The sequence below is a fragment of the Phyllostomus hastatus genome, unplaced genomic scaffold (genome assembly GCF_019186645.2).
Source record: "Phyllostomus hastatus isolate PE091 unplaced genomic scaffold, TTU_PhHast_1.1 phas_scaffold_21, whole genome shotgun sequence".
NCBI lineage: Eukaryota > Metazoa > Chordata > Mammalia > Chiroptera > Phyllostomidae > Phyllostomus > Phyllostomus hastatus.
In genome coordinates this window covers 48728579-48748826 of record NW_025334017.1, presented here as the reverse complement: position 1 = coordinate 48748826, position 20248 = coordinate 48728579, and the positions used below count along the sequence as shown (strand labels likewise).

Genomic DNA, 20248 nt, shown 5'->3' with positions numbered 1-20248 from the left:
CCACGCTTTGGGTGAGGGTCCACCCGGCTCCCGCAGGATGGTCGCAGCAGAAACGGAGGGCCGTCCTCACCACTACGGACCCCTGCTTCCGTGTACAGGACCAAACTGCACGCGGAGGAAGAAAGCGCCGACTCATTCCGGAAGCAGCATGTTTCCGACTCCAGTCAGTTTCAAGGTCGAACAACTGCAAAGGTTCCAGGCGCCTGGGCCAGTCACCTCCTTTTTTCTTCTTAAGACACATCGGCGGCAGCGCCAAGCACAGACCTGGGGGATAGAGGCGCCCGTTAGTGTGTTACTCGAAGTCCTCTGCAGGGAGGGCCCAGGGCGCCACTGCCCAAGTCTTCGGTGGGATGCGGGCTGTCGTAGGAACAGGAGCGTCCGGGACAGGGTTCTCAAGCCTGCCCGCAACAGGCCTCCAGGAGAATCCATTCAAGTCAATTCCCTAATCTACCCAGACACGCAGAACCGGAACATTCACGCCCAAACCCGTACCCGCGTGTCAGGCAAGAATCCCAGGTTTGCCAGAGCAGGTAAAAAAAGAAGGCGGGACCTAAGCACGCTTCCGCGACGGAAGAGGCCCTAGAGACGGGGTGGGGCGTGGCCTGAGCGCACGCACTCAGGAGGCGGGGTCGGAAGCCGGCGCAGGGGCGGGGCTGGCCGCGTGAGCGAAAGGGATCCTGGGCCTGTGGAGCCGCTCTGGGGGAGGATTGAGAAAGGGGCGAGGCCTAAGCCGTGGCCGGGCGTGGGGCCTGTGTGGACAAAGGAGAGGGACACTTTGGCTGGTCCTCTGGGCTGGACATTCGTGGGCGTGCGCTCAGCCCAATGCAGATGCGACTCCTGGACCACGCGGGCCTGCCTTGGGTGCCCCCTGGACCCGGGCAGCACCCGGACCGGCCTGTGGGCTCCACGTCTGCTGAAGTCCCTGCCCTGCAATCTGGCCCGCGCTGCGGCCACCAGCAGCGGCCAGGCCCAGACGGCGTCGTTCGGCTTCTCCAGCCGGGTCAGCACGGCGCCCACCCAGCTCCACTGCTTAATTAACTGCTAATGAGCCGCACGCATGCGGGGAGTTCGGCCGCGCTGTCAGGCCCTTCACGCTGCAGCTGCATCGCCACCAACGGGTCCACAGAAGCGAGAAGTCCCTCGGGTGCGAGCGATGCGGAAAGACCTTCACCTACAGCACCCTCCTCACCCAGCACCAGCGGTTCCACACCCGGGGAGGCCGTTCTGGTGCGCGAGGTGCTGGGAGAGTTTCACCAAGAAATAAAGCTTTAGATCACAAATCCCACTTGTGCAGTGATGCAGCTTGGACTTCAACCAGTTAAGCTTTGAGAGCAGCAGCTGCGAGGGAGAAGGCTTGGGACCGGCTCCAGGTCTCTATGGAAATGAAAGGGCCCCCCAGGAGGATGGCCCATGGCCAGCTGGGCAGCGCCACAGCAAGACCAGCCCAGGACAATTCTAGTCATCATTTGGTTCTGGCAGTTTCTTTTCAGGTTTTTTCTTTTTTAAAATAATGATTTTATTTATTTTCAGAGAGGGGGGAGGGAGAGAAACATCGAAGTGTGGTTGCATCTCCCACCGCCCCCTGCTGGGGACCTGGCCCACAACCCAGACGTGTGCCCTGACTGGGAACTGAGCCGGTGACTCTGGTTCGCAGCCATGCTCAATCCACTGAGGCACACCAGCCAGGGCACAGAGATTGCGTTTTATTTAAATTGCTTTTTTCAGCCAGTTATTCTACAAAAAATAAGCCTGCATAGTATGAATGTTTCGTGTACAATAATAACATTAAAAACTATGAAAACACACGGTCTAAACATGAAATCAGTTACATGAAATAAGCTAGTGGTAGTAAGATCGATATGAAAATTAGTTGGCCAATGCTGCGCAAGCATCAAGGAGCCAAAGAATGTTGTGTTGGGACTGTTGTGCATTAGCGTGCCCAGATCACCCACTGAAATCTCGGCATTCCTGAAGTCTGCCTGCCTTTGGCCAGGGGACCGCGGGGAGGCGACAGTGTAGGGGAGCCCCACCTGCCTCCAGCTCTGCCTGCGGCTTCTTTCTGGAAGTCTGCATGCAGCCACCATCGGGCCTGCGGGCGCAGAGCGCGAGCGCACGGAGACCCTGGTCCCACCCAGTCAAGAGAGCGGCCGCGGGGTGGTAACTGCCGCTCCTCCCAACTAAGGCTACAGAGCTTCAGCGATGTGCGGCCTCTCCTCTCGTATTCCCGCATCCTCCTCAACAGGGTCATGCCCCGCACCTTTGGCTTGGTTGAGGCGGTCGTGGCCCGGGCACCCTGAGGTTAACGTGCCTGGGTCAGCCTCCCAGGACCCGCCGCGCGGAGGCGAAGCCGGTGAGGACTACATTTCCCAGGCTGCTGCGCGGTCCCGGGTTGCACTTCACGGCTTCGCTGGGGCGCCTCGCGAGGACTCCATGTCCCAGAAGGCCACGGGAGGACCACCCCCCCCCCGGGCCCGCCCCCTCCACCTGGCCCCAGGCTGGCTGCTGGAGACTTAGCCTGCGCCGGAAGTAGCAATCTGGACGCGGAGCAGGTGTGAGGTACAGGAGAGACCCCTCGGGACACCGAGGGAGTCCGGGGAGGGTGCGGTGTGGCCAGCCGGGGCCTGGGGCCTGGGCTCTGGGCACTCCACGGTAGCCAGAGAACCCTGAAGGGTGTCGGGACCCCGGGGACATGGGACAGGGATGACGGGCGTGGAAGGGTACCTCGCTGCAAGATACCTGTGGGCGAGGAGGGGGCCGGGAAGAGACGTAGGCGTGGGAAGAGACCCGTGGGCGCGGGCAGGGATCCCGAGCATGAGAGGGTCCTGGGGGTTTGGGAGGGGACCTGTGGGCTTGTAGGTGACCCTGGGCCTAAAGAGACATCTGAGGGAGGAGTAGGGGGGCTGGCTGCACTGGGGTCTCCCCCACTGGCCTGCTGCTGGACTGCCTGTGCGGTTGGGATACCTGGGCAGGGCCCCTCCCTCCCGTTGGGGTTGGTTTGGGGCCTGCAGCTCAGTCAGAGCCTTCCCACAGGACTTAGGCAGATTTCCAGCCCCCAAGAGAAGGTGCTCGAGGGTGGTGGCACCCCGAGGCCTGGGGACAGGTGGAACTTGGGACAGGTTCTCTTGGCTGGGTGGTAGCCCCATGGCACCTGAGCATCTGCGGGCAGAGGGCTGGGAGGAGGGATAACGCAGGCCAGCGGGGTGTCTCCGTTCCCCAGGAGCCACCCCCTCCCTGGGGGCATTGCCCTGGGCCAGGCTTCAGACAGTTGTCGCCAGCCTGGCCCAGCTAAAGGCCGTGACTCTGGGCAGGGGTGTCTCAGGGGAGCAGGGTTCTGCTGGATGGAAGTTCAAGGGCCTCAGCCTCACACCCTCTGGCCCTACAGGTGCAGCCAGCATGGGTGAGCCCCAGGGGTCCATGCGGATCCTAGTGACAGGGGGCTCTGGGCTGGTGGGCAGAGCCATCCAGAAGGTGGTGGAAGATGGGGCCAGGCTGCCGGGAGAGGACTGGGTGTTCGTCTCCTCCAAGGACGCCGATCTCACGTGAGTGGGCCCATGCCCGGGGCAGGCCCCGCGCCCTCTCCAGACAGAGGGCTGCGGGGCGAGGCCTGTCCCCAGAAAGCCCGGTGGCTTCATGGCTGCGCCCTCCCTGCCAGGTGGCTGGTGTAGCCTGGGCGTGCACAGTTCCGCTGCTAGGCAAACACCCTCCCGTATCCTCCTGGAAGCCCACGCCCTCACCGCAGCCAGGGCCTGAACTGGCCACCTTCCCTCTTGGCAGCCCATCCTGCCGTTGGCCCCACCCAGCACCCGTTCCCCATACCCCACCCCCAGGGTGCCAGTCCCCTGAGGCCTCAAGGGACCCTTGATGGTCCGGTTACCCCCAGGGATGCTGCGCAGACCCGAGCCCTCTTTGAAAAGGTCCGGCCCACGCACGTCATCCACCTTGCTGCAATGGTGGGAGGCCTGTTCCGGAATATCAAATACAACTTGGACTTCTGGGTAAGTGAGGACCCCCACCGAGCACTGGGAGCTGGGTTCTGGGAACTTCCTGGCTGGCTTCCCCCTTTCACCTTCTAGCCTCAGGAAGTCCCTGGTGATCAGGGCTTGACACAGGCTGATGGGGAGCCCCAGTGACCCCCACTTGCTCTGTATGTAGGCAGAGGGACATGCAGGTGGACCTGGGGCATTTGGCCTAATAGAAAAAGCCATGGAGATGGCCAGCTGGTTAGGGGCTGAGAGAAGACAGGCTGGTATTTGCCATGTGACCTGGGGCTGGGCCCGGCCCCAGAGTGCCCAGACCCGCCTGCACCCAGCACCTCTCCCGTCCAGCTGCCCTGAGCTGTGAGCAGGGCTCTGGGCTACAGCCTGTGCCCCAGGGGGTGGGGCGTGGTGGAAGGACCAGAAGGAGAATGGGGCGCTTCCGGGCTGTGTCCCAGGGCGGGCCTCACCCTCTCTGGGCATCTGCTGGCCTAGGTGTGGTTCAGCCCCAGACCAGGCACTGGGCTGGCAGACTCAGACCAGGTTCCGCCCAGAGCCCCGCATATCAGTCACAGCCTTCCCAGCAGGCCTGACCACCCCCTCTCCCTTCTCCCCTGACCAGTCCAGTTCTCAGAAGCGGGGGCGGGGCCCTGAGGGGGTGGGGCCCATCCAAGGCTTCCCTGTTGCTGGGTAGTGGAGCCCGGTGAGCTCCTCTGGGGGGGTGACTGGGTGGGTCCCTTCTGCCCCGGGGCCAGGATGGGGTTTTTGGGTGCCTTTCTGCCCCTGAGTTACTTGCCCTGCCCTTCACAGCCTCTGTGGCTAGGGCCTAGCCCCGAGCCAAGGGGTGGGGAGGCCCAGAGCCTCCTACTGTCCTGGGAGGGGGCTGCCAGCTCTGGAAGCCACAGGCCGGGAAGGGCAGAGCCGTTAGGAGAGGCAGGCCCAGGTGTGTCCCCACTTCTGCCCCTGGAGGAGCGGGTGAGGGCTGGGGTCCTGCCTGGGGGGCCTGAACCTGCCATCACCCCCCAGAGGAAAAACATTCACATCAACGACAACGTCCTGCATTCGGCCTTTGAGGTAGGAGCCAAAAAGGTGGTCTCCTGCCTGTCTACCTGCATCTTTCCGGACAAGACCACCTACCCCATTGATGAAACCATGGTGAGAGGGCGTGGCCCTGCTGGGCCTGGGGGCGGGGCCGGGCCTGGGGGCGGGGCCGGGCAGCAGCGGCCTCCTCTGCTTCCCCAGATCCACAACGGACCACCGCACAGTAGCAATTTTGGCTACTCCTACGCCAAGAGGATGATCGACGTGCAGAACAGGTCCTCCTGGAGCCTGCCCAGCTGAGGCCAGCCGGGAAGAGGGGAAGAGGGTGGGGGGGGCGAGGTGTAACCCCCGCAGGGCTCCCAGGCCCCATCTCCCTCCTTTGCCGGCCTCCGGTTTCCCCGTCTGTAGGCGGCCAGGGTGGGGCGGGGCGGGGTGAGGGGTCCCGGAGCGAGGGCCGGAGGGACGCTGCGCTCCCGCCCGCAGGGCCTACTTCCAGCAGCACGGCTGCACCTTCACCGCCGTCATCCCCACCAACGTCTTCGGGCCCCACGACAACTTCAACATCGAGGACGGCCACGTGCTGCCCGGCCTCATCCACAAGGTGCACCTGGCCAAGCGTGAGTGCCCGCCGCCCAGCGCGCTGGCCGGGCCGCCCTCCTGGTGGGGTCCCCGGGGGGTCAGCTGGGCGGCGCGGGGCTGGCACGGCCTCTGACGCCCGCCCGTCCCCGAACCCGCAGGCGGCGGCTCGGCCCTGACGGTGTGGGGCACGGGGAAGCCTCGGAGGCAGTTCATCTACTCACTGGTTCGTGCAGGGGGTGCGCCGCCGCCCCCAGCCCACCTCCCCGGGCCTGCCGTTCTGGCTGTGGGGGGGGATGGGGGCGCCCGGGGGTGGGTGAGTGTCTGGGCCATGCCCTGGCGGAGCAGCAGCTCGACCTGAGTCCCTGTAGGCGCCACCCGGCCTCCAGGGGGCAGCTCTGAGCTCAGCGGGAGAAAGGGTCTGGTCCATGGAGCTGAGGTGGCCAAGGACTGCCCCAAGGGAGGGACCCCGCTCTCTGGGCTGCGCCCCCACTGGATAGGGGTGCTTGGGAGAGGTGGCCCCTGGCCCCATGTGGCAGTAACCGAGGGCCCTTGGCCCTGCCTGTCTGGCTCTAGGACCTGGCCCGGCTCTTCCTCTGGGTCCTGCGGGAGTACAGCGAGGTGGAGCCCATCATCCTCTCAGGTGGGCGCCTCGCAGCCCCAGCCCCACTGCAGCGGCAGGCGTCCGTGGGTGGTGGGTGGCAGTGGGGCCCGGCGGAGCGGGCTTGACCTGGCCCTCGCCCCTCGGTCGTCACAGTGGGCGAGGAGGACGAGGTTTCTATCCGGGAGGCAGCCGAGGCCGTGGTCGAGGCCATGGACTTCCGCGGGGAGATCACCGTATCCTCCGGCTCCGGTGGGCACCGGGGCCTCCCGGCGTGAGGCTGCGGGCCTGGTGGGCAGGGGGTGCTCACGCTGGCGGCTGGAGGGCGGGTCTGCGGTTCCCCGAGAGGCTCCACAGGGAAAGGCAGAGAAGGTTCAAGGGCAGCCTGGGAGGAGGCTGGGGCCGCCCTTTCCGTTGTGGCCTTGACCAGGCGCCCAGTTTGATACGACCAAGTCAGACGGGCAGTTTAAGAAGACGGCCAGCAACCGCAAACTCCGGGCCTACCTTCCGGAGTTCCGGTTCACGCCCTTCAAGCAGGGTAAGTGCCCTGCCCCCCACGGCCCTCCGCCCTCGCCCCTCCGGGCCTCTCCGCTGCCCCTTCCTAGGCCCCGGCCCCCGGCTGCCGGCTGGGGGTGGACACCTCGCAGGCTGGATCTCCAAACCCTCATCGGGCGGCAGGGCACCGAGGGGTGACCACCCCCTGCCTCCCGCGGAGGTCGGTGCTGCCCCGGCCTGGCCCTCACCCGCCGCCCCCTCACCCGCGCCCGCAGCCGTGAAGGAGACGTGCGCCTGGTTCGCCGACAACTACGCGCAGGCCCGGAAGTGAAGCGCCGCGACCGGCCAGCCGCCGGCCCCGCCCCGGAGACCCCGGCCGCCGCTGGCGGGCAGAGCCCGGCGGCGGCCACCCTCGCCCTCAGACCCTGCCAGGAGCCGAGGGCGCTGCCCAGCAATGTGTGCCCACATTCCACCCCCTGCCCCAGGGGGGCTCCGGCTGCTGTCCGCTGGGGCCGCCCTTCACGTTGCTCCTCAGGGAAACCACGGCCAGGACCGGCCCGGCCCCGCGCGGCACCTTGCTCCTCAGCGCCAGCGCCGGGTCCCGAACGTGCCCACTCGCAATCTCGCTCTCCCACTCCTGGGAGCCAATAAAGTGCGTTTCACAGACCCGGCCGTGGCAGCTCCGTGCCGGCTGTCCCCTACACTGGGCATGCCTCCTCGAGCACCACCAGCTCCGGGGAGCGCCGTCCCGCTGCTGACGGCTCAGCCCAGGGTGCCCTGCTGGCCGGGGTGGGCACCTGTCCCTGGGTGGCAGAGGGGGAGACACGGAGAGAGGCAGGTGTGGGGGCCGGAAGCAGGTGTAAGACGGGGGACTGTTATCGGGGCGGGGGGGGGGGGCGGTGCAGGGCAGTGTTTCCTGCTGGGGCCCTGGGCCCCCAAGGGCTTTGCTCGTCGGCCCCAGGACTCTGCAGAGGGAGGCTGGTCTGGATTTGGACCGGCCGAGCGGTAAGGATCTGAGGGGACGACGGCGACTGGGTGCCGTGGCCTTTTCCTGGGACCCAGGAGAGAGCTGGGCCAGGCCTGGCCCTCATCTCTCTGCCCCCACTCAGGTGGCAGCTTGGGTGGTGGGGCCCAACCTGCCCTTGTCCCGTGGACAGTGACAGGAGTGACACGGGGGACCTGCTGGGCCTGGTGGGCAGGACCGTGAGTGGCGTGGACCTCCCGTTCCCAGCGGGAGCTGGGCGGAGTCCAGACAGGTTGAGTGACAGCTTCCCTCCCCCAGCCACTGGCGCTGGGGTGTGGACCCCCAGCAGCACCCAGCTCCGAAGCCCCCTTCCAGACTGCCTCGCCCGGGACCCAGGCATCTCCCCTGGCCTGAGGCCCGGCTCTTCTCAGGGCGGCGGTCGCCCAGTGCCTCCTGCCACCTTCACGCTGACGATGCCCAGCTCTCCCGACCCAGATGTGGCTGCCACACCCGCTCCTTCCTTCCTCCATCCCCTGACGCGGCACCGCCTCCCGCCCGGAGCCCAGCCTACGGCTCCTCTCGCTGCCCCTGTCACCACGCCCCTCTAGGGCAAGCCCAGGGGTTCATCCTGCCGGCCGCCTGGGGCCGGCTGGCCCCGGACCCACTCGCGTCATTGCCTCCCAGCCTTCTAGGCCTTGGCCGTGGTGGCCCTTGCCCTCTGAACGCTCACCCTGCCACGGAGGGCCACACTGCCCCCAGTCTGCCTGTGTGGAAGCCCCTGGGGGGGCCCCCTCTCTCCCCACACCTTGGAGCTTCAGGACCTGGGTCTCCCCTTGAGTGTGACCCCCGGCAGCCAGCCCTTGGGAATGAGAGCCGTCTGTGTGGGGGCGCAGGGGCAGGGTGGAGGGCGCGGCACCTGGGTCGGAGCTCGGACCGGCCAGGTGAAAACAGTGGGAAGGGGCCGGCGCAGGGTGGAGAGGCCTGCGGGACACGCCTGGCAGGGCACACCGTCGTCTGTCCTGAGTCCCCTGGGCTGTCCTGTGTGTGTTTACCGAAGAGGGACTGTCTCCCCCGATGGAGCGCGGGTCCTCAGGGCCGGAGTGCTGCCGTGCAGCTGTCCCGTCAGCTGCTGTGTGGCCCTTGTCCCCGCCCAGAGCAGAGCCCCACAGTGTGGGGGAGGGGGGCAGTGTTGATTTCGTCGTTGAAGAGCTTAGAAAACCAAAGTAGAGTTTAAAAGAGACCAAGATATCCTTAAAATGTGATTTTAGCCTCGGTGAACAGTAAAAAAACAAACAAAACCTCCTACAATCTTGGATCTTCAAGCCTTAATTTTCCCACGTCAATTAAAAATTACAGGAAGGCTCCCCGCCCTCCCCATCAGTCTCTAGAGCGGCCCCTGGCCAGGCACTCCATCTCCCTCAGAACCAGCGAGAGGGGCCGGCTCACTGGTGGGGTGGCCCCATGGACTGAGCACTGGCCTGAGGACTGGAAATTCCCAGTCAGGACGCATGCTTGGGTTGCCCGGGTCCCCAGGTCAGGGAGTATGAGAGGCAATAGATCAATGTTCCTCACCCTCTTTCCCCTCTGAAAGTAAATAAACACAAAATTTTAAAAAAGAAAAAAAAAAGCCCCCAGCCTCTTCCCTGCAGTGCTCCGGGAGGCCCACGGAAACCCGGGTCTGGGCTGGCCAGAGGGGCTCCCCACAGGAAAGCTGGGCATCAGCTCACACGTTTCACGGGCCGTGCCGCGCTCGTTTGACTCTGCCGCCAGGCGCCGCTGCGGCTTGGGCGGGAGCTCGGACCAGGCAGTCCTGTTCTCCCCACCCGAGCCCACCACTCCCAGGCTCTGAACGAAGAACCAGGGCACTCTGAGAACACTGCTCCCGCCCCCACCCGGAGCAACCCGCGTGAGGCTGGGCAGGACCCCATATCCCAGCACCTGGCCTGTCGCGATGACAGGCCAGAGTTTGGCCCCTGCCCTGCCTGTGTCGATCAATTTCCATCGTCCGGACACACCAAGGCTGCCGGTTCGACCCACCAAGGTTGCGGGGTCAATCCCCCATCAAGGCACATACAAGCATCAGCCAATAAGTGCATAAATATGTGGAATAACGAGCTGATGTTTCCCTCTATGTCTCTAAAATACATTTTCTTTTAAAGGAGGTTGGGTGGAAGTGGAAGGAGGGTACATGGTAATGAAAGAAGTACAGTAAAAAATAAGTTATTAAAAATAAAGATGTCACTCCTGCAAGCTCAGATGCACAGCGGCCACCAATCGGTGGCCTCCAGGGTTCTGCAGCGTCCCCACGAGGGACACCCACCAGGCACCGGCCTCTGGGTCGGGGTCGGCGGAGACCCCATCCTTTCCGACCGCTGGCTTTGAATGGAGCTTCTCAAGCTGCCCTTCCGAAAACTGATCTGACCTGCACACGGGCGCCCAGAATCTGCGCCCAGAATCCTGCCAAGGCTCGCCACGGCCTTCGGCACCGGGACACGTGTTTTCGCTCCGCACGATTGCCGGCCTCGCCCCTCGCGAGTCCAGTCCCTGAGACTTCCCCGCCCTTGCCCCCGCCCACCAGAGCCCTGACGCAGACTTTCAGACCAATGAACAGGGAGGGGGCGGGACCAGTAGCTAGGAGAGGCGGAGCGTGCGGCCCCCGTAGCCAATGACGACGGCGGGAGCGAGGCAGCGTAGCCCATTGGCGAGCGGGGGGTCGGGGCGCCTTGAGGCAACATGGCGGCGGCAGTTGGGGAGCCGGGGTCTAGGCGCGTGGGCTTCGTGGGCGCCGGCCGCATGGCGGAGGCCATCGCGCACGGCCTCATCCGAGCAGGTGGGGCGCCGCGGGCGTGGGTCGCAAGGAGGCGTCCGAAGCCGGCCTGATGTGGGAGGGGCGGGCATGCCTGGCTTGAGCTTTCCAGCCCAGAGGAAGGAATCCTGCAGGGCCCCTGGGCGGAGCCTGGGCAGCCGGGGTCCTGCGCGCTGGAGTCCCAGCGTGGTGCGGGGCCGGGCGGGTGTGGGACGGGGCGGATGCGGACCCTGCTCTCGGGACGGCTTCCTTCGGAGAACACGGCAGGAGTCTTAGAGTCGGCTGTCTCCAAGCAGCCTCCAGCCTCGTGTGGCCCGTAGAGCTCTTGAAACGCGGCTGGTCCGCATTGAGAAATGCTCGGAGTGAGTGGAATAAAATCTGCATCTGATCTGGAAGATTTAGCACACAGAAAGGAAAAGTGACATCTCTAGTCGTTCTTAATATTGGTTATGTGCTGGGAGGGTACTGTTTGGGGGCTAAATAAAATAGAATACCGTTAACTTCAGCTAGTTCTTCTTACCTGTTTCACGTGACTGCTGGAAAATGTAGTTGCACGGGTGTCTCCAGCGACCTTCTCTTGGGCAGCGCTGGTGCAGAGCCTGGGATCTCCAACCACGCCTCTGGCCTTGGTCGGGTTACTTGGCCTCTCTGAGCCGCCGATTCTTCTTCCCTGTCTGTTGCCAGCTGCACTCTCGGTGGCCAGATCATCCCTTGTGGAGAACCTGGTTTCCTGCAAGGGCTGACAGTGCCGTCTTAACCCCACTCCACAGCAGCTAGAACCCTTTGTGCGTAGGCAACGGTCTGCCTTCCTGCCTGCCCCCGGACGTCCAAGTCCAGAGGGGTCACAGCCAGCCACCAAATAGCTCAGTGCTAGTCTCAGGTGTCTCACCTGAGACTGCCCACACCCGCAGCTGCCCAGCTTCTGTGCTGAGCTCGGTGCTGGCATGTGTGCGGACCCTGCTGCCCTGATGGATCAGTTCTGGGTTCTGCCTCTGCTCGGACATCCCCACACAGACGCGCTCTCTCCCAGGGACGCTCGGCCCTCGTTCAGCCTCCCTGCCCCCCACGCCCCCCTCCTCTCTGGACTTCCAGTCCCCGGGACCCCGGGGATCTCTGTCCTCTCAAGATGGGGCAGGCTCTTGGCCCCTGCGTCCAGCAGGGTCTCTGGGCCCAGCAGTAGCAAGCAGTGGTGGTGACTGTTGAGCAGAATTAAAGGGATCTGACCGCTTGGTCCTGGCTGCACGGAGCGCCCCTGCTGGGCTGCTCGGAGAGCCTCAGGCCAGCCCAAGGCCGAGACGGTCCGGGTGTGGCTGACCCTGACGGCCTTCAGTAAGAGGCAGGCCCGGCTGGCTCCTCCCCTCTTCCTTCTGCCCAGCCTCCTCACTGACACCGGGCCTTTGCCTTTCCAGGAAAAGTGGAAGCCCGTCACGTGCTGGCCAGCGCACCAACCGACAGGAACCTCTGTCACTTCCAGGTGAGCTGGGGACCAACTCTTTTGAATTGAGGCTTCCCACAGGGACCTAGGGTGGCTCTAGCTCCTGTCTCTCTGAGACACTTCTTGAGGCCAGGGAAGTGCTGCTGATGTAGCTAAAGTTTGGGACCGCCTGGGCTGGGCTGGGCTGGAGAAGGGAGGTCAAAGCTCAGAAGGAAGGTCAGGGTTGTGCAGGGCCAGGGCAGAGTAAAGGAGTGTGGTGTGTGTACACGCGTGAGTCTGTACATGTGTGTGTGTGCATGCCTGCGTGTGTTGGGGTGGGCAGGGACGGTCATGGGCGCTCACTGGGCTTGGAAGGCTCGCAGAGGGGCTGGCGTCGGGTGTCTGTGAGGCTCAGGATTGGGTCCTGAGCAGCACTGGGTGGTCTGGGCGAGTCCCGGGGGTGGTGCAGGCATTTGCAATGGGAGGGACCCGCGGGAACACAGGGTGCTTCCAGCCAGAAGGGCAGTGGTCTGGGAAGATGCCCGCTCACCTCGCGCTGGTCCCTGCGTTCCCGGTACAGGCTCTGGGCTGCCAGACCACCCACTCCAACCCGGAGGTGCTTCAGAGCTGCTCGCTCGTCTTCTTTGCCACCAAGCCCCACGTCTTGCCAGCCGTCCTGGCAGAGGTGGCCCACGCGGTCACCTCTGAGCACATCGTGGTGTCTGTGGCTGCTGGGGTCTCTCTGAGTGCCCTGGAGGAGGTGAGCGGCTGTGGGGTGAGGTGGGGATGAGGCTCTGACCCCCGAGTAGGTGTTCTGTCCAGATTCAGCTTTCCAGCCTCTGCCACCCTAAACCAGCCCCACCCTGGGCTCAGCAGGGGTGGGACCAAGGGCAGACGGCCTCCTGGCCAGCCTGCGGAGGCAGCCAGGTGGCGGAGAGAACTTGGGTCCGGGTTTCTCCTGGCACCACCCCTGGGAAGCAGGGGTGGGAGCCCGGCTGAGGCATGCGCCTGCCCTGCAGGCCAGCCGCACGGACTCCCTGACAGCAGCCTCTCTCCGGCCAGCTGCTGCCCCCGGCCACACGGGTGCTGCGGCTCTCGCCCAACCTGCCCTGCGTGGTCCAGGAGGGGGCCATGGTGTTGGCCCGTGGGCGCCATGCCAGGAACAGTGAGGTCGAGCTCGTGCGGTCTCTGCTGGAGGCCTGTGGGCAGTGCGAGGAGGTGCCCGAAGCCCAAGTGGACATCCACACTGGCCTTAGTGGCAGTGGCGTGGCCTTCGTAAGTGTTGTCTGGTCCCCCGTCCCCCACAGCTGGCCCCTGGCCAAGCAGTGGCGTGCAAATCCCCGAGACCGCCCCTACCCTCTGGTTCTGGCTGCTTAGTCCTCAGCTGCCTGTGAGCTTTGCTTCCCCCGCTGCATTCCTGCTTTCCTGGGCCTTGGAGCTGGCTCTTGGCTGACCCCTGGGCTCAGGCCTCAGCACTGGGCCCCGACTGGCGGCCAGCACTCCGGACCTTCTCCAGGCCGGTGCGCGTGCAGGGGGGCGTCGGCTTTGACACCGCTGCCCCCACAGGTGTGCCTGTTCTCCGAGGCCCTTGCTGAGGGGGCCGTCAAGATGGGCATGCCCAGTGGCCTGGCTCACCGCATCGCCGCCCAGACCCTGCTGGTGAGTGGCTCTGGCCCCGGGGGAGCAAGCGAAAGGGGCTGAGCCCGAGGGCCTCCTGGGAGCGGCGGGGGCGCGTGGCAGAGCCGCTGCACGGTGGGGCCGAGCTGGGGAGTGAAGGGGCTGCCCACCTCCCCTGAGTCACTGCCCCCGACGCTCCTCTCCCCAGGGCACGGCCAAGATGCTGCTGCAGCAGGGGCGGCACCCTGCGCAGCTGCGGACAGACGTGTGCACGCCCGGCGGCACCACCATTCACGGCCTCCACGCCCTGGAGCGGGGAGGGCTGCGGGCAGCCACCATGAGCGCCGTGGAGGCCGCCATCTGCCGGGCCAAGGAGCTCAGCAGGAAGTAAGGAGCGGGTGCCGGACGAGGGCCTCAGCCCCCGGGTGCCTGGCGCAGCCCGGCCCCTCCCTGAAGACTGCGGTTCTCTGCGATCCCCAGGAGCCCTGCTGGATGCACCCTGCTTCCCCCACAGGAAACTCGAGGGGGCTGGGGGGGCCCCTTGGCGGTGGGGACCCCCGCCCTGCCACCCAGGCACAAGGCCTCGTGCTGATGGCCCATGTGGGGCGCCCCTGGCAGAGACGTGAGCAGAGCTCCCTGCGCAGCAGTAGCTGTGCAACTGCAGCCGGCTCGGGGGCGGGGACAAGGGTGTCCACGGGAGACCCGCCCCCTCAGTAGAGCCAGCGGTGCCGGGCCGTCACATCTGCCCTGTCCCTGGGTTGGCCTGCGGCTGGGTTGGGGCTGCCCCATGTTGGGAGGGTGGGCCTCGGCCAGCAGGGGCCACATGCTTGGCTGCAGCTGGGTTGTGGCCCCCCCCGCCCCGACCCTCAGCTCCTGGCAGGTGGCAGATGGAGCTGGCCCTGATGACCCTTCTCGGTCAGAGTCCTCGAGGGTCCCAAGGCCTGGCCTCTGACCGCAGGACCTCACCTCCAGCACATCCCTGGATGGACCAGTAGGCCAGGAATGGCCCAAAGCAAGGCTGCAGAACCTCTGGGGGGGGTGGGCGCCTGCAGCTTCCTCCCCAGCACTGCCCACAAGGCCTCTGGGCCTCTTCGCCCGCACAGCCGCCACTGCCCCCACCACTGAGGCTTGGGGAGAGGAGCCTGCCTGTGGGTCGGGGGAGACCCCTGCGCGATGGCGCCCTCCTGCTCGTCTGCCCTCCACGCGGTCGTCTCTGGCCCCCGCCCTGTTCCCACCGTACTTTGGTCTGACCCTGCGTGGGCCTGAGTCCGACCCCACACCCGGTTTCCTTCCTGGGAGGTGGGAATAAAGCCGATGAATGTCCTGTAGCACAGAGTGGGCAGTATTCGATGGCAGACCGATACAACTGGATCCTGGGGCCCGGCACCTGAGAGCCCTGTGTCCACCACCAGCCGCCTGGCAGTGGGTCCTCGTGTTGCATCCCTCTCACTCCTGAGGGAGCAGGGTGGGCTCAGCCCGGCAGGCCGCTCCCTGGACAAGGGCCCGGCCCAAGAAGGGGCCGGATCGCAGCCCCACTGTTTGCCAGCCAGGTCCCACCTTCCACCACGAGGTTAAACTGGCTCCTGGGAGAGCCTGGGGCCTGTGGTCACACTTTCTCCGGCCTTGTCTGGTGTGCAGCGAGCGAGACAGTCCAGGTGCACGTGCTGGGGCGGAGCTGCGCCAGTGAGACTTTACAGTGGGGCGCACGTGAGGGCGGCACGTCTGACCTTTGTTAGAAAGTGCACTGGGCCCCTGCCCCGGTGAGCCCGGGTGTGAGAGGGCCCCTCCAGAGCGTGCAGCCCAGTGTCCTTCCCAGGATATGCCACTGGTGTCAAGCCTCACTCGTGGCCACCCCCATCGTGGGCCAAACTACGCCCAGGGCCCTGCTCCCACCCGGGCTCCCCACGGCCTTCCCTGCCTGCACTTGGCCCACGGGTGGGGGTCCCTGGATGGTGGGCCTCTCAGCTTGAAGGTACACCCCTTCCTCTCGCCCCTCAATCAGATTGCATCTGCCACTGGGGGCCAAGGCCCAGGCACCCAGCCCCTCCAGGCAAGGCAGGGCCCCTCTGTGGTCTGGTCTTGCCACACCCCTCAAAACATGCAGGCCAGGGGTGCTTTCAGCAGAAGCCTGGGCACATGCCCCCTGCCTGAGGGCCCCTGTGTGGGAGAGCAGTGGCTGTCACCGCCAGGGGTGTACCTCGGGGCTGCAAGGCAGGGGGGGAGGGGCTGATGGCTTCATCCCCAAGCACCCCTGCTGCAGGGGTCCCCACACTGCATCCAGGACTGGGTAACCCTCCAGGGCCAAAAGTTTTGGGCTTGCAGACAGTGGATGAGGAATTCGAGCAGCATCAACACAGACCCCTCCCCAGTGGCACACACCCCCTCATGCCCGGGTCGGCACAAACCAGGATGGCAAGCTCTCATGCCCACAGGCCTAGCAGGTGGCTGCAGTGAGGCTGCCAGCTGGGGTCCACTCCCGCCATTCTGCTGCAGAGGCACGCCTGGGGGTCCCACAGGAAGCCTCTGGCCGGCCGCCCATGGTCTCACTGAGCTGAGTGGCTGCGAAGCGGCAGCACTGGGATTGCAGTGACCTGCAGGTGCGACGGCCCACAGGGCCAGGTGCCTGCCGCCTCCACCCCACCGCGCACACGGCACCGGAGCCTCCATTCCAGGCGGGGAGACTTGAGGGGCCCCTGTGCCACACCTGACTGGCATTCGAACTAGCTTCTTAGGGCCCCAGGCTGGCATGGACCAGCCTTGTTTTACACAGGGCCACGGGGACAGGCCAGAGCCGCCTCTCGGGGTGCAGCCTGGGCCCCGGGCAGGAGGGGCTGGTGCAACGTGAAGCAGCTCGAGAGGCGGCAGGAGGCCCTGCTCCTGCCGTGGGCCTCACTGCTGACCCCAGCGCCCCCGCCCCGGCCCACGGATCGCGGGTCGGGGTGGACCGGAAATGGGGCCTTGGCCAGAGCCGGCAGCCTGCGGGGCCCCTGCCAGGGCTGCCACGTGGAGCCTCAGGGGCACCCTCACTCGGTGCCCACCTGGGCCAAGGCCTGCCTCCCACACACCCAGCAGGCTCCCAGCCCTGGGTCCCAGCCAGGACTGGGAGACGGTGTAAAAGACAGGTTCCTGAAGCCCTGGGCCAGATCGGACTGGCAAGGGAGGTGCCGGTGGGCCCCGGCAGGAGCGGCTGCCCTGGGCTTGGCCAGCCAAGGCCCACGTCCCTTGCTTCCAAATTCTCCACGCCTTCCTTTGTCTTTCAGATCTGAGCCATATTATTACATGTGTGTGTTTGTGTGTTTTGACGGGTGGTGGTTCCAAAGTTTATGTTCTTGAACTGGCCGGGGAATTGCTCAGGGACGCCCTCTAGCGCCACCCCGAGGTGCAGCCTTTCCACAACCACACCGCCTGTGCGCAGCCTCCTGGACACTACAACCACAGGGGCAAGGGGAGAGTGGAGGGGCAGGCAGCACCTCACGGCCGTCCCCTGCTCCTCATGAGGGTTCTGGGCAGCAGCTTGGCAGAGACAGCCCCCAGGAGGGCCAGGCATCTCCAAGCCTCGGACCACCAGCAGGGATCCGCGTCCAGAGTGGACAGGACAGCAGACTGGCTGTGGGAGAGCTGGGCCAAAACACAGACGGCTCTCGCCCCTTCATGCTGTCACCCAGAAGTCTGGCTCCTGCGTTCAGGCACACCCTTGACTGTGCCAGAGAGGGGAAAAGCCCGGGGGCGCTAAGGCACGGGAGGGTTGTCCCACAGGGCTGTCGGTGCCACGGGACCTGCTGTGGGCAGGCGGATGGCCCTGGGCCTGGACATAGTGGGCTGTGGCGCCTGTCCAGTCACTGGTCAAGTCACCAGGGTCCAGCGGCACGCCGATGCCAACCCCATGGAGTAAGAGTTCAGAACATGTATTTTCTCAACAGGAAAATTAAAAGTCCAAGTGGAACAGAAGTCTACACCCCTGGCGTCAGGTGCCCACGTGTGGCTGACTCCGTCCTCCCTCCCCAGCCCAACCCACCCCGCCCCCCGAGTATCTGTAAAAATGGACGTAATGCAATAGAAACAGAACCCCGGGGGTGTGCTTCCCCACCGAGGTCAGGTGGCACGAGAACCACGCAGCACCAGGACTTGGGGTGAACAGGGCACTGGGCAGGAAGAGGGTGGGCTGGAGGCCTCAGTCCTGTGGGGCCCGGGAGCTGGTAAGTGCTGTGGAGTGTGTGAGAGTCAGGCATGTGCGGCAGGGGCCCAGGCTGAGGCCACAGACCCCATGTGCTTGCCCAGGGAGGAGGAGCATGAGCCCAGGGCCTCTCTTCCAGCCACCCCCATCCCCGCCCCGGGAGGGAGCCTGGGGTACCACTGGAGCAGGATGACCCTTCACCAACAGAGCTCCTCCAAGCCAGGCTGAGCTGGCATCCCTGTAACCCCTAGCCTTGGGAGGGTGACCCCAGGGGAGGGGAGGAGGGCAAAGGGGAGACTCCCTCCAGGTGCAGCAGGACAAAGGCCCCTGGGGGGCCAACAGGGCTGGTTTGGTCACACCCCATCATCAGGGGCTGCAGGCGAGGGCCCGATGCCCCCCAGTCTCCGGGCCATGCTGATCAGTGAGCGCAGCTGCACCAGCTTCAGTGGCCCCACCTCCTGGGGGTCCTGGCTCTCCAGCCACCGCAGAGCTGTCTCCAGACCCTGAACAGCCTCCCCAGCGGTGGGCACAGCAGCCTCTTCCTCCTCCTCCCCACTCTCCATGACAGAGGATAGGCTGACTGGGAGTGGAGGGGCCACAGAAGCCAGCACTGGTGGCCGGCCAGGGCCGGTCTCCTCTCTGCAGCCCTCGGGCAGCCCCCCATCGTCGTCCAGGTGCAGCCACTCGGCCACCTCCTCCGGCGCAAGGCGCTTGTAGGCCAGGGCTGCCAGGTGTGTGAGGTCACTGAGCACCCTGCTGTGCTCAGCCGCCTCCTCCGCCTGGCCAGCATGCTGCCCAGCACACTCCTCCTCTGGCCGAGGCTCGAAGGCCGCCCGTAAGCCCAGCAGCCAGCAGCGCTCGATGCTGCCCGCCTGCACCAGATCCCAGGACAGGCCAGCCAGGTAGAGCATGTCCTTGAGCATGAAGCTGCGCATGAAGTCCAGTGGGGAGCCGCCCGCGCAGGATACCGCCAGCCGCAGCAGCTCCCGCTTGTACAGCTGCTTGAAGGCAGCCACCACCCCCTGCTCCAGCGGGGCAGGGATGTGCGCTCGGCTGCTGCCCTTGGACAGGAATAGCACCCGCACGGCCCCGTCAGGGGTCTGCAGCTCCTCCGGGGGACTGAGGGGCTCGGGCCAGAACCGCTTGGGGGTCTCCTCGCTCTCCTCCAACGTGGGCAACCTGGCGGCCCGGCTCGGGCAGGGCGGGTGTGCAACCAGCAGTACGGCCCGCTGTTGCAGGCAGCTGCGGCGCAGGTAGCGCCTGACGCCCGGGACGAACTCCTCGAAGAACCAGCCCCGCAGCAGAGGGCGACTGAGCCAAGCGTCTGGGCTGTAGCGGTATGAGGCTGGGAACTTGTCCTGGTTGTGGTGGCGCAGACTGGGCGGGTCTGGCAGCTGCCCGATGACCAGCGGCTTCAGTTTGTGGCTGCCAGTCAGATTAGCGGCCAGTAGCACCGTCACCCGGTCACCCCGCCAGCGACGGCTGCAGCCCCCAGCGCCCAGGGGTGCAGCTTGCTCCGGAAGCAGCTTCCAGTAGAGGCCGGTAACATTGGCGTTGTAGATCTGCTCGTCACCATAGCCGCCCTCCACGGCGGGCGGCGGGGCTGGGACGCGGCTGGGCAGGGGGCCGACGCCAGGGGGCTGTGTGGACTCCTGCTTGATCGGTGGGCCGGGCGCGGGGCCGACGGCCGGGGGCTCGGCCTCGCCGTAGATGCGCTGGCTGGAGATGCCGTGACGCTTCTGCCAACGCCAGAACCAGCCGTGGCTGGCCTTGAAGGTGCACTCGGGGCCGTAGATCTGGCGCGCGAAGGCCTCGGCCTGCGCCTGGATGAGCGGCCCCGACAGCGGCACGCCGTGCTGGCGCAGCGCCAGGAACCACGAGTACACGGCGCGATCGATCTCCTCCTCGTTGGCCAGCCTCATCTTCTTGCGCTGCGTGCCCACCTCTCCGCCCAGCTGCTCCAGGAACCAGCGCAACTTCGGCTCGTCCTTGAGCCAGCCGCGCAGCGTGCCGCCGGGCACGCCGAAGTCGCGGCACACGCTGGCCTGCCGCTCACCGCCCTTGACGCGCTCGATGGCCTGCAGCTTGTCCTTGATGGAGTAGGCCTTGCGGAAGGCCATCTTCATGGCCACGCGGGGTCGCGCGGCAGGGGCCGCGGCGGGCGCGGAGTTCCGCGGCGGCGGCGCGGGGCGTCCGGGCGGGGGGTGGCGGCCGCGGCGCGGGGCCGGGCCGGCCGGGGAACCTGCGGGATACATGGCAGCGGCCGCGGGGACGCGGGAGCCATAAGCCCGCCCTGCCGGCCGCGCGGGGCGGGGCGCTGGGGGCGGGACTGGCCGCGGCCCTCCCCTTTGTCTCGGCGGCTGGGGTGGTGGGGGTGGAGCCGGCGCGCTGGCCCCGCCCCCTGCGTCTGGCCGCGTTTGCCGGCCCGTCCGCCCACCCAGTCGGACGAGTCCATTGGGCCCGCAAATTCGAGGGGTGCCGAGCGGGCTGCGGTGCTGTTCGCAGCTGTTTGCGCCGGTTCCCCCAGAAGAGAACGAGCTCCGTGGGGCTCTTTGTGTGGCAACTGTCTTTGCAGCAGCGGAGAGG

At 66.0% G+C, this 20248-nt stretch overlaps 3 protein-coding genes across 4 annotated transcripts; 2 read left to right on the top strand and 1 right to left on the bottom strand.

The window, feature by feature from the left end:
• Positions 1-2467: 2467 nt before the first annotated feature.
• GFUS (GDP-L-fucose synthase) lies at positions 2468-7353 on the top strand. Of its 2 annotated transcripts, none has more exons than XM_045860936.1 (11): positions 2468-2556; positions 3383-3539; positions 3881-3995; positions 5001-5129; positions 5217-5290; positions 5499-5632; positions 5753-5817; positions 6168-6234; positions 6349-6428; positions 6631-6730; positions 6963-7353. In XM_045860936.1, the coding sequence occupies exons 2-11, from the start codon at positions 3394-3396 to the stop codon at positions 7016-7018; spliced, it is 966 nt and encodes a 321-aa protein (XP_045716892.1). In that variant the 5' UTR covers positions 2468-2556; positions 3383-3393; the 3' UTR covers positions 7019-7353. The 2 variants fall into 2 exon arrangements, with proteins under 2 accessions (XP_045716892.1, XP_045716893.1); XM_045860937.1 differs by having other exon boundaries at positions 2528-2549.
• Positions 7354-10343: 2990 nt separating this feature from the next.
• On the top strand, positions 10344-14809 carry PYCR3 (pyrroline-5-carboxylate reductase 3). The gene is made up of 6 exons (XM_045860939.1): positions 10344-10481; positions 11867-11931; positions 12452-12631; positions 12934-13146; positions 13438-13530; positions 13697-14809. Exons 1-6 carry the CDS (start codon positions 10385-10387, stop codon positions 13877-13879), a joined length of 831 nt encoding a protein of 276 aa, XP_045716895.1. The 5' UTR covers positions 10344-10384; the 3' UTR covers positions 13880-14809.
• A 2706-nt stretch (positions 14810-17515) lies between these two features.
• Positions 17516-19949, bottom strand: TIGD5 (tigger transposable element derived 5). Its single transcript, XM_045860863.1, has one exon. The coding sequence runs from the start codon at positions 19915-19917 to the stop codon at positions 18016-18018; it is 1902 nt and encodes a 633-aa protein (XP_045716819.1). The 5' UTR covers positions 19918-19949; the 3' UTR covers positions 17516-18015.
• Between the last annotated feature and the right edge of the window lie 299 nt (positions 19950-20248).